At 34.8% G+C, this 16,572-nt stretch overlaps 1 protein-coding gene across 3 annotated transcripts; it reads right to left on the bottom strand.

The window, feature by feature from the left end:
• Positions 1–2,674: 2,674 nt before the first annotated feature.
• On the bottom strand, positions 2,675–8,744 carry LOC107820992 (aspartate aminotransferase, chloroplastic-like). Of its 3 annotated transcripts, none has more exons than XM_016647381.2 (12): positions 8,638–8,744; positions 7,680–7,751; positions 7,520–7,585; positions 6,196–6,390; positions 5,809–5,847; positions 5,631–5,720; positions 5,415–5,523; positions 5,233–5,342; positions 4,382–4,525; positions 3,809–3,975; positions 3,299–3,563; positions 2,675–3,026 (listed from the first exon to the last, which is right to left on the bottom strand). In XM_016647381.2, exons 2-12 carry the CDS (start codon positions 7,749–7,751, stop codon positions 2,895–2,897), a joined length of 1,389 nt encoding a protein of 462 aa, XP_016502867.1. In that variant the 5' UTR covers positions 8,638–8,744; the 3' UTR covers positions 2,675–2,894. The 3 variants fall into 3 exon arrangements, with proteins under 3 accessions (XP_016502867.1, XP_016502858.1, XP_016502871.1); XM_016647372.2 differs by having other exon boundaries at positions 8,545–8,670; XM_016647385.2 differs by having other exon boundaries at positions 8,488–8,652.
• Positions 8,745–16,572: the final 7,828 nt, after the last annotated feature.

Raw genomic sequence — 16,572 nt, 5'->3', positions numbered from 1 at the left:
GTGCAACATGTTTCTTAGCAGGAGGATTTTCTGCATATGTTGAGTCTATCCCTCCATTTACTAGTTCTCTGAATAGAAAAATATCTGGTGCTTCCTCCTGTATTGTAGTTCTGAAAGAAAATATGGACTCCCTGAACTGTACATCTTTGCTAAATGGTGATCGTCAAGGTCTTAAAGTTTGTATCCCTTCCGTGTTTCAGAATATCCCACAAACACTGTCTTCCTTGCTCTAGCTGCAAATTTGTCATCTTTAGGCAGTCTACTTGCATAGCAGAGATAGCCAATACTCTACGGTAATCCAAGTTTGGTGGTCTCTCATATAACAACTCAAAAGGTGTATGCCATGCAACACTGTAGATGGTAGTTTGTTGATCAAATAGACAGCAGTTCCGACACAGTCTCTCCAAAATCTGGCTGGCATAGAACTTTGAAAACTTAATGCTCTAGCCACCTCTAATATATGTCTGTGCTTTCTCTCCACGACTCCATTTTTTGTGGAGTGTATGAGTAGCTACTTTGATGTATAATACCATTACAAACTAACAATTCATTTCATTTGGCATTAAAAAATTATGTGCCATTGTCAGATCTCAGGATCTTAATATTCTTGTCAAACTGATTTTTTGTTAAGGCAAGAAAGTTTTTCAACACCACAAACACTTCACATTTAGACTGAATCAAACACATCCATGTAAATCTACTATGATCATCCACTATAGTAATAAAGTAGTATTTCTTATCATATGTAGCTTTCCTATATGGTCCCCAGACATCAAGATGTATCAATTGAAAAGGATTGCCAGTCCTACTGCTACTACTAGGAAACTTCAGTCTGCTTTATTTTGCCAGCGGGCATATCTCACGACATTCTTGAATACTGACGTCACCTTTATTCTTAAGGCTTGCAACATGTTGCATAACTCCAATTGAATGGTGTCCTAGTCCTAGGTGCCATAACTTTCCACTGTTATCCTCCTTATGAATTACTGCTCCTACTGTAGGTTTCATTACTTCCTGTAGTATGTACAATCTTTCCCTCTCCTTACCAATCCCCAGAACATTCCCATCGAAGATTCCTTGAAACATACAGAAATCAGAGAAAAACAAAGGTAATCAGGAAAGTTGCTTGGTTATTTTTGATACTGGGAGAAGGTTGAACTTGAAATCAGGAACATGTAAAACATTTTCATATTCATATTTTCCTAGGATCACTGCATTCCCTACACTTGTAATTTCTACTCTACCACCGGTTGGAATCTGCAGCTTGCTGTTGTTTTGGTCTCGTAATGATCTAAAAGTAATCATTAATTCTCTACATGATGTAATATGGTGTGATTCCCCCGAGTCAATTATCCATTCAGAAGTAAAGGTGTTGGATAACTGTGAGATCATACCTGTCATATTACATGTTATGTTGCCTACACATTCACTTGATGCATGCTTGTCTAGCATGCTCAAAATCTGTTTGTATTGCTGCTCTATAAAGAAATGACCATGTTTCTGCTCCTCGGACATATTACCTCTATATCCTGCCATTGTAGAGTTAGCAAAGGTCATGAATCTACCAGTTTGTGGACTCTTCTTCTTACTTTTAAAATCCTATGGGTATCCAACTATCTTGTAGCAATTTTCTTTCAAATATCCCTTGTATCCACAATGCTCACAGATTATTCTAGGTTTCTTAGGCTTAAAACCTTGGTATGTCTTTCCTGCTAGCATTGTCAAAGGATCTTTATTCACATCAACTACACCTAGGCATCTTTGACTTTCCTCTTGAGTCACAGTAACATAGGCTTCATTAACGGACACCACATGCCTCCCTGCCAGCAAATTGCTTCTTATGTTACTATAAATTTTATTAAGTCTCATAAGAAATTGAATAACTCTGTGATCATAAGTGCACAACATACGGAAGAGACTCTTCTCTGTCACATGAGGGCAAAGGATCCAAAACATCTAATTCATCCCAAAACACTTTCATCTTAGAACAATGGCGTTGCATTTCTCCCACTGCTCAACTAATTCTCCCCTATACATGCTTTTGATGAATGTCCTTCCACAAATCCAAGCTTGATTTTGCCTCAGAGTGCCAATTTCATCGCTCTACTCTATAATGCATAATTCTCTGGTCCTGTGAGTTTTAGAGGAATTAAAAACAGTCTAGGTGCATCTCTAGCTTGAAGATATAATGGATGATTGTGATCCAATGACGTGACTTCATTTCCTACCGTGACTATGAGAAATTGAGCAAGCTTTACGTTCTTCAGTAGCTGCTGGAATCTCGTCGGAAAATCAGTCGCCCTTAGAAACCCGCTCTGATATCATGTCAAATTGTCTACTACAATTAGGGATTAGGTTCAATTTGAGGAGAGAACATAGAGATGAGATGGAAGAAACTATGTTAGCTCACTTGGAAGGAATGCAAGTACAAGCTTATATACCAGATAGCCTCCTCTCTCTCATGTGCTTTTCACGTGGCTTTTAACTAAATTCATCAACCAGCTATTAACAACTAATTGACAGCTCATTAACACTAACTACTTCCAACCACCAGCTAACAGTTATGCGACTACTCTAGCTGCTTCCATATTCCAATACTGCTTAGAGATTTTGTATGTCAACAAAAATCAGAGTTGAAGGGATAATTAGCTAGACTAAGATGTCTACTCGAGTATTTCGCTCTGGAAAACTTTCTTATATAATAACCTCAGAATCTGGCTGTTTAGAAGTTGTCCCAAAATTTGCTCCATACAGATAAAATCTGTGAACCGCAGCAGACAAGTCAAAAACTATTATTATTACAATATTTGAGGATAACTTGCTCAAAATAAGGAATAAACTACACTGAGTTTCCTCCAGATGTTACTATGTACTATTCTCATAATCCAAGATTTTTAGCTGACATTGTAGTACGAGTCAATTATGGCATCTGCAAGATATTCGCATTTAGCAGCTGATAATCCAGCCAACGATATCCTCCCGTCTTTTGTCATGTACACATGCCACTTGTTGGTCATGTTCTCGCTCTGCGTGGCCAAGAAGAGAGATCAAATATGAGCACCAGAAGTGCAGGTACAGGGAAAGAAATGTATGCATTGTCGATAATCTAGTTATACTCCAGTAAGAGACTCTCACTGCACTATCTTTTGCATATCGGACTTATGGAATTGATCAGAAAGGACGGAAAGAATGTGTTAATGAAAATATGTGCTGAGTTCAGAATGTGCTTTGCGATGAATGATCAAATTGAATTTAAGCATATTGTGATGAAGCAATAGCTTAAATCACGGGGATTTACCTGAGCTTTGTTGAGGCCTGTGAAGGAGAACATTCCAATCTGCTTCAAAATGTATGACCAGTCCTTTCCACTCTTATCCTTGGTGGAGAGGCTATCGTATAGCTTCTGTCTCACACTCTTTATCCTTCCTGCCATCATTTCCATCTCTTGTTTCCATTCATCAAAGAACTCAGGAATTCCAACGACATTGGCAACAATTCTAGCACCGTGAATTGGGGGATTTGAGTACATTGGTCGAGCAAGCCTTTTTAGCTGGCTTTTCACCCTGTGAGTTAGCAGAGATGCATCCATTAGTTGAGAAAATTAAGCAAATAATTCTATTGGTTCGCCCACATAAAATCCAATCAAGCCATAGGCTCAGGTGATGGGAGATACCAATTGTAGTAAACAATATCAAAGCAAAGGGACAGCATCTCGTAATTGGCATTTCATATGGAACCATTGTTTTCCAGTGCATCATTTTTCCTATACAGAGGACAATTATGTAGTTGCTAGTGCGGGTGACTGTACCTTGTCGCTGCATCAGCGGATGAGCAAAGAACATTAATAGCTCCAATCCTTTCTCCATACAGACCCAGATTTTTACTATATGATTGAGCAACCAAAAGCTCCATGCCACGTGCAGCAAACAATCTCACAGATGAGGCATCTTCGTCAAGGCTGCCGCTTGCAAATCCCTGTAGGGCAGCGTGTAGACAGATGAGGCATCTCGATTATTATAGTATACAGCTATTCAATGCAATTCTCTGAATAGAAATGACTTCAGATTATCTTGTTCTAATAACTTTACTGAAAAATCAGTAAATTTTATTGATAAACACCATGACGGTGTCAAAAAAAAATTACAAAGTAACACGTGGCTTAACCACCTTCATCTATCGAATTTGCCCATCTATCAAAACAACAATGTATACTCTCCTCACACCAAAAGAACAAATGAAATACGAGAGATCTTTCACTATTTCAAAACCAATTCCTATATCATTCATTCTCTTCACACGCACACACAACCATCAAAACTTCTAAGAAACTTGAAATTTTACAGCTTCACCAAATGAAATAATTGGGTTTAGCACAGATTACCTGGTAGGCGACATCAAAAAATGGAATGTGGTTCTTCTCCTGAATTACATCAGCAATCTTTTCCCATTGTTCAATTGTGGGATCAATACCAGTTGGGTTGTGCGCACAGCCATGGAGCAAGATAAATGATCCTTCAGGAGCAGCCTATAAACAAGTAATGCCATAAACTATGTCAATGACTTGCACAAGAACTGGAAGGAAAAAAACTTTCCCATCAGACTCTCTTTTTAGACGTGGGAAGAGAGCAAGACGGTCAAACAAGACTGCACATACACATATCAAACATAGGAAAGACATCCAATACTGGATAATCCTATTTTCCTTGCGAGACAATGTTGAAAAATAGAAATCTACATTCACAACCGACATAGGAACCAAAGATCTAAAAGGCAAGCGTGCAGCCTATTTTTGCATATTCCATCCTCACAAGAAAAATTACATTATCAAACTTGTTCTGCCAATCCCTTCCACATCCCAAGTTCCTCTGATTTTCATTTTCAGAAATATGACTGCTCACATTGAAAGAACCAAGTCACTCCTACCAAGAAATAGAAAGAGAAGAAAAGCAAGCAACACACATGTCATTGCCAAGGGCGCAAATTGTCCATGTTTAGCAGAGACATGGATCAATGCAAACATAGGGAGGAAGAACAGGAAACAGAAAATGCAATTGGGAGATACAGTGCTATTCTAGAATGAACAACGCATCTCTCCTTCAATTACTGAAAGTCAAAACACGTGCCACAAACAAAGGCACCATCAATTGACTTGTGGAGAAAGGAAAAAGACAGTGCTCACTGCTGCTTTACAATTTCAACCACAAAGATTACAAATGCGAGGACGATAATAACCTTAATATCTTCTATCATCCCAGCAAAATCCAGGCCAACTGTTTTGGGATCATAATATCGATATTCAGACCAAGGCACCCTGGCATCATTGAAAATGTTCTTATGATTTCCTGCAAAACATAACTGTAAAAATCAGTATCATGAGATTCAACCAAATTAATCCAAAAGCACTATCTACGTACCCCAGGTTGGAGATGATATTAAAACCTTAGAGCCAGGGAAGTAACGCTCTATCAGTGCTGCAGCAATACGCAATGACCCAGTTCCTGACAGACCTTGAATAGTAGCCACCTGATCACGAAAGGTACAACGTCGTTCACAACAAAGGCCATAGAGACCAAATTTACATGTTTGTTCCAGGATATATTTTCCTAAGAGTTAAAAACAAAAATACTTACCCTTTGTTGCTGAATCACTGGGTTATCTGCTCCAAACAATAACTCTGCTGTGACTTTGTTGAATGCAGCCAAACCTTCTATTGGAAGATACTATATATCCATAGATTAAAAAATAAGTAAGAATTGGCACCAAGTGACACTAGTCAAGGCCAAAAGATGAATTTAGTAAATCAAGTACCTCTTTGTTATCTCCTCTTTCTAGCATAAGGTTTTCTGCCTACAGAAAAGCAATTTCCTCATCATTCAGATGCAAAATTATAGAAGGTTATTAAAACAGTTAATGAATGATGAACGCTTAGGAACAAGCAGTCACTCCAGAATTTTCACCCATTGGATACAAAATATATAGAAGTAAACAGAAGAAGCCAGGGGCGATTCAACATAGTGTGTGTGTATACATACATACATACATACATACATACATACATTTTAAAAAAGAATTAACCTATTTACAGAGTGTAATAAATTGACTCCCCTTGGACAAGGGTATCCACCCATGGGAACAAGGCCAAGTGACTAAAAGTTTACAAACTACTTGAGCATAAACAAGAGACCAAGAACTTACTTTCTTAACAACATTGAGGACATATGGTTGAAGCTCCTCCGTGCGGTAAGCTCCAACACCAAGGTTAAGCTTCAGTTCATTTGTATCAGCCTTGAATGCTTCAGAAACTCCAAGAATGGGGTCAGGAGGAGCCATAGTTATTCCCTCAAATCGAGAGACGTTCACAGCAACAGTCATAGTAGTACGGCCATTTGACTGGAAAAAAAGAAAGAGAAAAAAGTAAGAATATGAGAAAAGAGATCCCAATTCCCAAAATTTATAAAACGAGCAATCGGTCTGGGCTTGTATTCTTTGCCTTTCTCTTCTGGGCTTTTTTCTAAGGATCTGGTGAGTGGGAGGACTAATAATAGCCTTTGAGCACATTAAACAGCTCGGTGTTGCAATGATTACAAAAGATAGAAAAATAGATATTAAAGAACCCTGTTGAATTGAACGTCAGATAACCCAAAATGCTGTACAAACTGAGGCATAATTTTTTACTTTATAATCTGAATCACAATTTTTTATAAACCAATACCATAAGTGAAGATGAGAATGTTAGCACTGAAGGGGGACAAGAAAGAATTATCTTTACTAATAACAATTTCGACTCAAGAGCTAGAATTAGACCCCTATAACTCTGATATTACAAATAGAAGTACCAAGAAGATCTTGAGCCACATTTTAGCAATGGCAAAGTTCAAACAAATTAGTTACTAGTAATATTTTATTCAGAAAAGAACTGTTGTAAGTTAAATGTCATATTTTTCGTTCTAAAATGTGCCAATTAATGTCTAAATTCCTAAACGCCATAAAACCCCAATCGTTGGTACTACCAGAAGTTTCACAGGCCTCACTGTTATACTTCTTAGCATCTAATAAACTGAATGGAATCATCTACACCTTTCTGGTTAGTAAAACACCCTACGTTAAACTGCAACTTTATAAATAATTCTACACTAATATCATCCCTCTCAAGAAACCAGTACTGGCATAATGTCGTTTTGATTTGAGTATACGGATAATAAAATTAGTTCTGTAAGTTGGTTAGGCAATCACTTATTTTCAGGACTCCAACCCGATTTTTATAATTAGTAAGTGCCGAAAGAATAATAAGTTCTGGAGTTGATTTACGGAGCATGATTGGATCATCCTATATCATAATATACCAAAGCAAGAAACACATGTTCAATTGTATGCAAATCATCCCATCCCCACCATTATTCCCAATTAAACTCTTTCCTTCTCTTCTATACTCTAAAGGACAGAACCTACAGGGAGTTTCTCTATAGCAGTAGAGCTATTACCTCTCACCAAATGTACACAAACAACACAAAAATCCTACCTTTGCCTTCACGAAGTCTTTCCCGAAAAAGGCACTTTGGCTAGTAGTCCCCAGCTTTAGCTTTGACTGTTCAAACACAAACAACAGCATGAATCCACCTCATTAGGAATAGTCTAAGATAAGGCAAATTTCCAAATAATGTAATTGACGATGAAATTACCTTGAGATTATCTTGCAAGGAAAATGAAGCTGACGGAGTGGCAGAAGCTAGAGAGAACATTGTGGAAACCATCTGGAATTTAACGGAACAAAATGCTAATCATTAACCTAAAAATTATGCTAATCATTAATCAGCTTAATTCTGAGCCAATTCAGCTGAGATTTAAACTAAGATGACTAAAGAACTACACTTGCCCTAAGGATCTAAACAGATTCAAACTTGAATGAAGGAGAAAAAACAAAGAACCTTGCCCTTATTAGCTGTAGTACATGTGTACTCTTTTTCATTAGTAAAAGGCAGATTAAGCCACAAAAATAAAAAACTTTTTCTTCCTTTTCTACTAAATGCCTGGTAGGGTCTGACTTTGTATTCGGATCATACAAAAATTAACAGAGTAAAATGAATCCAACTTTAAAATTTCAACTAGATAATCACTAGAAGTGTTCAAACTTATCCATATAACAGTTGTGTTCAATAACCAAGAAAAAATGCGTAATTCAGGAATTAAACATCAAATGAAGCTACCATGATACGAAAGATAATTAAAAATTTCATGTAAGATCAAAATCAGAAAGTACCAAACATAAGAAAATACAAAAAAAAAAAATACAGACACAAGCTGGTAGAAATAGATAGAGAATTGCTCAAACTTAAGTATGTGGGTGACTGAGTGACAGTGCACACTAAATGTGAATTCAAAATCAAAATTCACGTAAATCCAATGGGAAAATGTGAAATCAAGCTAATATGATAACAAGATTCGAGGATTCATATAAGATCAAATCAGAAAGCACAAAAAAGTACAAACCAAATTAATCAGCCACTTAAAGATTGGGAACACAGAAAGAAACAATAGTTGCCTTACAGCTCAGGAAGCAGAGAAAAATGGGGAGGCTTTGGTTTTTACAGGAAAACGAAGAGAGAGGGAAGGACTGATCGATGAAAACGAGGATCTAACCTTCAGATGTTCTTCCTTCTTCTATCTTGTTATAGTAAAATGTAATATTTTATTACTTCTTTTATTCAATAAATAATGGAGTACTGGCGATTCCTTTTTTTTTTTTTTGGTTGAGAAATGATATTTCATTGTTGAGAAAGGTTTATTAGTTTTAAGAATAAATAATTCGATTTTTTTTACTGTGACAAACAAGCACAATTTTTGATTATGGAGTATGCAATACCAATTTAACTAAAAAAAATGATTAAATAGGATTTTGTGATTGCTTAATCAACCATTTTTTTTTGACAATTACTTACTCAATATTAAAATATATTATAAAAATAAATCGCTTTTCAAGAGAAATTTTTCAGTATAGTTGATTTCTAATTTTTAAAAGCTATTTTTCTTTTTCTTAATTTTTTATATATGAGAAGGATAATAAGAGTGGATGAAGAAATTAAGTTAGTGTTCTACGTAGAATTATTGAGAAATAAATCAAATTTTATTTTCTTCTACTTGTGTCATTGATCTTACTCATATTATTTAACACCTAAAATCATTTATTTTTCTTTGCCCTATCTGAGGGGGTAATATATTTTTACTTTAGTATTTTAGGTTACTTAATAAAATGTAGAATTTAACTCGGATGCTTTGAACTTGATAAAATAATACCCCTAATTGTCCTTATATAATTTTTGTGTTCTTATTTGCTGAAATAAAAATGTTATTACATTCTAACTAAACTTATTACTTTTCCTCAAAAGATTAAAATGATTATTAGTTTACCATATGATTTTAATTTTAGATGATTAGATTTAAAAGTTGTGTTAAAGAAAGCTATTCCTATTAAGATAATTTGAGAGTAAAATAATATCTTTTTATTTAATTTTATTGCATGATCCATCAAATTATAAGCTCACATTTTTCAAAAGCACGCTGTGGAGATTGGGGAGGAACATGTAAATGGGAATCTGTTTGGTGTTTGAAGGAGAGTGGAGAGGATCAGTGGATCTCAAGTAGGACACTTGGCTCATAGTTTATGGCATTACTTTTGAATTCTTTGCGCTAATGTCTCTATTCTATTAAATTAATAGTACCACTTTTGATAAACTGATAGTAATAACTTCAATCTTTTCACATGGCCCACAAAGGCAAATAAACCATTCTCACATTTTAAAGAGTTTTAGAGTACAGAGTAAGTGCCGTTGTCACACTTTATTACTCAATAAGAGACTTTTCAAACGTGAATATAGATCTACTCGGACTCCGCTATAAATACCGAACACCAGATGAGAATCGAATAAAAAAGAAGAAGCAATTTCGAAAGTATGATATTCATTGACTCACAAGAGTTGGAAAATATAAAAAAGCCTCTATTATGCTTAACTTTAAGAATTAGTCAGTGCGTTCTGGATTTTAGTTTTTCAGTTCAAATCTTTAGTACAAAAAATGTCCTGAAATTATGATTTTTAGTTTAAAATTTCAGGACAAAAATAAGTATTGGCTAACTCCTAAATACAATGGTTACGTACCTCACATTTTGTTGAACCTAGCTAGGGGTGGCCCAAATTACAAATCCCAGTAGGAACTACTCTGGACTCGTCATGATAGGATTGTGCTGCCTCCATTTAAATCATTTGCATAACTGCAACAGTTGGACTTCCTTCTAAAACAGTCTCACATGAGAAATTGCACGGGGCGTTTTATTTGGTCGCCCCCATTTAACCTATATCTATTTTTTTAAAAACTTTCAATTTGTATCCACTTTTTAAATAATTTCAGCCCTCTTTCTCCTCTTCCTTCTCCTCCTTCGTTTTCTTCTCCTTCTTCTTCTTCTTCTTCTTCTTCTTCTGTTTCTGCTGTTGTTGGTGCTGCTATGAAATTTCAGTTATTAAAATTTTGTATAGACATATCTGGTTCAATGATAAGACGAAAATTTTCTTACACTACTGTATTCCAGTCAAGAAATACGAATGGATCTGCAAGTGGTCATTGTTTGGCACCATGTCCTTTTTCACCCTTAACTTCAGGTTGAAGTGAAAACAATTCACCACAAATTTAGCATCTTGCCCATAACAAGGAAACACCAAATTACCTGTATAGTTGTATGCAATAAGAAATAAAATGTCCACTGCTTATATAGTGCTGAAGTTTTTACAAATGAACTAAATAACTTCAGCTCTAGAGCTGAAGTTTGACAGTTACAAAACAAAAACTTCAGCTCGAGAGCTAAAGTTTGCCAGTTACAAAACAAAAACTTCAGCTCGAGAGCTGAAGTTCGCCAGTTACAAAAACAAAAACTTCAGCTCTAGAGCTGAAGTTCGTCAGTTACAAAAATAAAAACTTCAACAATGCAAATAGAGAACAAAACTTCAGCTACTATGCTTAAGTTCAGCAATTACGAACAAAAACTTCAGCACACTTGCTACTTCAGGCCCGTCTACTGTAATACTGAAGTTTTGCGTGATTGTCTTTGTTACTTCAGCCTCGTATGCTGAAGTTATGCGAAAAAGGGGTACGCTTGCAATTTTTTGTGCAAAGCGGGCACAAGTTAAAACGTGACACAAAAAGCGGATATCCTTTCTCAACAGTCTCATATCCTTTTGGTTTTCCCAATGGGATTCTTGGCCCAATACTTTCCAAGTTCTCTTGAATTTAACGTACCTAATTTGCGGGTTAGGTTAGCTTACTTGGTGAGTTCCAGACTTACATAATTGGAATAAAAGGCTAGCATTCTCCTCCCCATTAAAGATTTTTTTTTTTTAATAAAAAAAGAACAAAAAATACTATCATTAAATTAAATAGATATTAAAGTGGTGAAATCATGCAAAACCCGCTTTTATTGACCCTTTCAAGGTGATAAAAAAGACGAAACAAAAAGAAGAAAAAGAAATTATTTTTCGTAATTAAGTTTTGACTAGAGGACTTGTGTGCCACAACAATAGAAATATTAATGATCATATGCTGCGACAAGCTATTCCTTTAACTGTTACAATAATCAATAATTGATAAGTACTACTTGATAAGATACTTTGAGAACGCATGGTTTAATTGAAAATTTGTAATTGAGACTTCAAGGACTTGAAACTGCACTAATCCAATAACACAAGGACCAAAAGTGCAACTCGAAATATAAACTCTTACCAGTAATGTTGGGATATATACTATTAACCATGCGTTTGGTTTAGATATAGTATTTATTATGAAATAATTGTTTATTCAGTTTTAATAAAGTTTTAAATAGATCATATAATAGTCTGTGTCCTTTGCTTATATAGTAGGTGATTTAGTGTATAGAGTTTAGCTTATACACGGAAGATTAAATCATCGGTTCTTATAAGTATAAAGTTTGAGTTCACAATCTAATGATGGAATTGGACAAACCATCAGGAATGATTGTAGCACAAGATTAAATATAATTAATCTTGATTATGGGAATAGTTTAATTCCAACTTCATGTGCTAGTACATTTTGTATGTATTGAACGGACCAGGTAGAGATAAGTATTTTATATTGACTTAATAAAATAAACTCTCTAGCCATTAAATGTACTTATACTCTTAATCTTGATATAATTATTATTAGCTGTGTATATTATTATTGTTTTGATTTATTAAAAGGCGAGATTCTTTCATGGGTCAATATGCCTGGTAAATTGGATAATAATAATATACATTGGCGAAGTAATAGTTAGTTGATGGAATCCATGTCTCGGTTTAGAGATTGATGATATACCTTTATGAAAGCTTATAAGTTTGCATGTGTAAACCCGGCCGGTGGATTTTGTATCCGACACATGAAATAAGTTAAGCGAAAGTCTAAAGGAAATAATCAATAAATTAAATCGTCAGTAATTTAATTTAATTGATTCATATCTGAATCTTAACATGGGGAGTTAAATAAGATTTAATGGATGAATTTTGAAATTGAATAAGGAGTGTAATTACGAATTTTTAGTGGAATAATTCGTAATTAATTATGGTGGATATTAATTTCGAAAATTACAAATTAATTCCATAATTGGAAGTCTTGTTAATTAAATTTTGTGGTCCCTACTGTGCCTAAATAATAGGAAATAAAGGAATCCTTTTTCTGGTGGAAAAGAAAACCTAACAGGTTTTGGAAAAGGGTCTTAACCCTTAAAACTTGTGCTATAAATACATAAGGTTTTCCACCTAGAGGGATGAGTACATGGTGGCTGAAATTTTCAGCCAAGTTTTCCTAGAAATTTCGCCCACACGAAATTGCTATTTTCGGGTATTATTTGGGTAACACAGTAGAAGACCGTGGAACGTTCGAGGATCACGATTGTGCGGGTGATGGAGATTCCATTGAGAAGTTATGGAACTGAAGGCTCACGTGGTAGAAGAGATATGTTCACGCTTCAAGAGGTAACCCGTGAAATCCCGTTTATGCTAGTTGTCCAAATTACATGTGATTTTGATACTGGGATTGCTTCCGCTGCATATAATAATCCATCAATTGGTATCAGAGCTCACTCACATCTAATTAGATAACTAAGTTTTTCATGAAACAAGAATATGGTGTTTATGTGCATTTTTTGAATTACATATATATGTGATTTTCTGAAAAACTGCACTGCTTTTTGTGAATTAACTGTGCATAATTTATGGATTATTCTTATAATCATGAGATATATGTTTTCTTATTGATATTTGATTGAGATTATCTGAATTTTTTGGGGTAAACCCTAGAAAAACGCAAAACCTGTTTTTGACCGAATAGCCGGAATTTTCGGAGGTCAGCGAACTTGACGGACTCCGATTGAGCTGAAATTTGGTGGGTCCATCGGAAACGCCGTGGTGAGAAAAACTCACTTCTATAGCAGTGAATCATGGTATTTTTCGGCATTTTGAGGTCGTTTGGACTGTGTTTTGGACGTTTTTCTATTTTCTGAAAATTATTTCTTAATAATTTTAATTCTTTTTTAATTCAATGGTGTTGGGGATGACTCCCCATGGTCCCCATGATTAAATACTAGTCATATAATAGGTTTTACACATTGACTATTAGCAAATAAACGTGTTGTTGTATTAAATTCAATAATAGAGGTGTAAGATTTTATTGACTAGGTCTTACAAGGTATAATTCATATTGTGTAATGATATAATTATTTTGTAAGAAAGTAAAATTCTCTATTTGATATCCTGGATGACTAATGGTTGGAGCGTTTGGCATGTTTGTGCATAAAAAATTTCTCAAATTTAAGTTTATATTTTCATGCCCTACGTGATTACTAGTTTGGATTTTCGATGAAGAATTTTGTTGTCTGATTGGAGGTTCTAATTAAGTGAAATATGGCGGTATGTTGTATGAGTTTTATAATGTTGGTATGACTTTTAAGCTATGGTCTACCATAAAATAATTTTATGAGCTAAATATATATTCACTTGTAAATTGAGAATTTTATGAGTAATAAATAGTTACCACTGAAGTGGTTTGTTTATTTGAACTCATGAAAAATTCTTAGTAAATTTGTACATGTTAAATTATATCTATTCATGGATTGAGCATTATGATTAATAAGTAGGATCCACAAAATGGTCTATTTATTTGAGTCATTGAAATATGTTTAATATACCATGTGAAAATTATCCTTGAGAAATCTACATTAATGGTGGAGGTTCATAACTAGAAAAAGAGTATTTATCTTTGGGTACTAGTGAAACTAACTCCACCCATGAGAAGAGATATTGGGGTTTTCACTGAACGAGAGAAAATATAATATCTCAGGTTATTATGTATTTAATAAAAGGATAATTTATTGCAAAAGGAGATATGATATATCCTAGAAATAGGAAGAAAATAATATATGCCTTCAGCTCATAGTGTAATTATAAGGAGAATGGAAATCAATATCATATTTATTTTAATTCATGAAACTACTTAAAACGGTTATTCTCCGAGTTTGGTTACAAGCTAGTGGTCATGAATTTGACGGACTCCGATTAACCTGAAACTTGGTGAGTTCATCGAAAACGATCTAGTGAATAAAAAACTCCTTGCTATGCAGTGAATCATGTTGTTTTTTTTTGGCATTTTGAGGTCGTTTAGATGGGTTTTCAAGCAGTTTATTAAATTGAATTTGTTATAAATATGAAAAATTATTCTTTATATATCGGCTATATTTGTGTTAAATCTGAAACATGATGATTTAACTTGATATGATATATAGCAAGAATGCAAATCACATGGATTTAATCCTGACTACGCAAAAAAAAAAAAAATTATTCGAATTTGGTCTAGTTTTTGGCGATCATGAATTTCACGATCTTCGAATGACCTGAAATTCGGTAGGATCATTAGAAACGATCATTTAAGAAGAACTCACTGCAATGCAGTGAATCACATCGTATTTTGACGATTTGGGATCGTTTAGGTGAGTTTTTTGGAGGTTTGACGGATTAAAATGTGATTTACATACGAAAAGTCATTTTTTCTATCATTTTATATGTCTAATCTGGAACATGATAACACATGTTGATTTGACATGAATTGGTATATGATAAAAAAAATGTAGGTCATATTTTAAATTCTTAAAAAAATGCTTAAAATGATAATTTTCCAAATTTGGTCGCAATTTTTGATTGATATGAAATTTGGTAGATTTATCAGAAATAGTCCAGTCAACAATAATCACCACTATACAGTGTGAAATATTAATTTTAGTATTTTAAGACTGTTTAAATGGGTATTGAGCATTTTTTTTAATATGGAACTTAATCCTCAGAGAAAAGTTCGTGGTTGTGATAAAGTGGTGATGGGAATAAACCCCTATGGTCTTCATTTTTATTTATTTATAGTGTCGCACCTCCTTTTTCCGCCCCCGCGGGGGTGCAGGGAGTTTTCTCCAATTAAAGGACAGTCGAAACGGGATTTGTTTGTTTGTTTCAGAGTCGCCACTTGGGAATTTTAAGGCGTCCCAAGTCACCAATTTTAATCCCTGAATCGAGGAGAATATGACTCTGTTTATTATTCTGCGAACCAGAAATCCTGAGTAAGGAATTCTGTTAATCCGGAAGAAGGTGTTAGGCATTTCCGAATTCCGTGGTTCTAGCACGGTCGCTTAACTGTTTTTATTCTTGGCTTAATTATCTCGATTTTACATTTTTTATTGCATGATTTTGTTATCGCTTCTGTTTAGATTGTTTACAATTAAAGACCCTTCTTCGAATCGAATCACGCATACGTGTATTCGTTTTATATATTATATTTTTTAACGTGAAAAATCGTGTCACGCGTACGTGTACACAATGATATTGATAATATATTTATTATAAAATAATTGTTTTTCCCTAACCGCTATTTCTTTTTTTTTTTTCAATTTCAAAATATTATTCCTGATATTCAAAAGTCAGTCAACACACAAATTCGGATCAAATAAATGCGCAAGTAGCAGCAAGTAAGATGCATCAGGATGGTCATTTTTTTTGGTACACCTGTCCTAGACAGACCCAACCCCTGTGTTGAGCCTCCAAAGTCAAATGCACGTGATGCAAACAATCGCTACTACTAGGAATCCGGCATGAAGCTGAGTTATTCTAAGTGAAAAAACCTGAGGCATATTGTTCTAGCCCTGGCTCACCCAAGTGGACAGCTTGAGCCGAAGTGGGGGCAACGTACCGGGAGCACGAAAGTCTGTCCGGCCTAGTTACTTGTCCCAATTTCGTCTTATTTGGTATGACTTCTAACAGAAAGGTGGGCCACGCGCACGTGTACACCATAAGTTCAGAAGACTCAGAAAGACGAAGGGTTTCGTAGCAGTTGTATATACACAATTCAGATAATATTAAAGCGGTAAAAGCATCATTTAGCACATTAGGCATATATCATGTAAAAAAAAATAAAGCCAACTATAACAATTATTTTAAGCTCGAATTCTTGAACCCTGAACCAGTGGTTCTGGGTTATTATCCTCCCCAGCAGAGTCGC

The sequence above is a fragment of the Nicotiana tabacum genome, chromosome 1 (assembly GCF_000715075.1).
Source record: "Nicotiana tabacum cultivar K326 chromosome 1, ASM71507v2, whole genome shotgun sequence".
NCBI lineage: Eukaryota > Viridiplantae > Streptophyta > Magnoliopsida > Solanales > Solanaceae > Nicotiana > Nicotiana tabacum.
The sequence above is the reverse complement of the archived record's forward strand: the minus strand, read 5'-3'. Positions and strand labels throughout refer to the sequence as shown.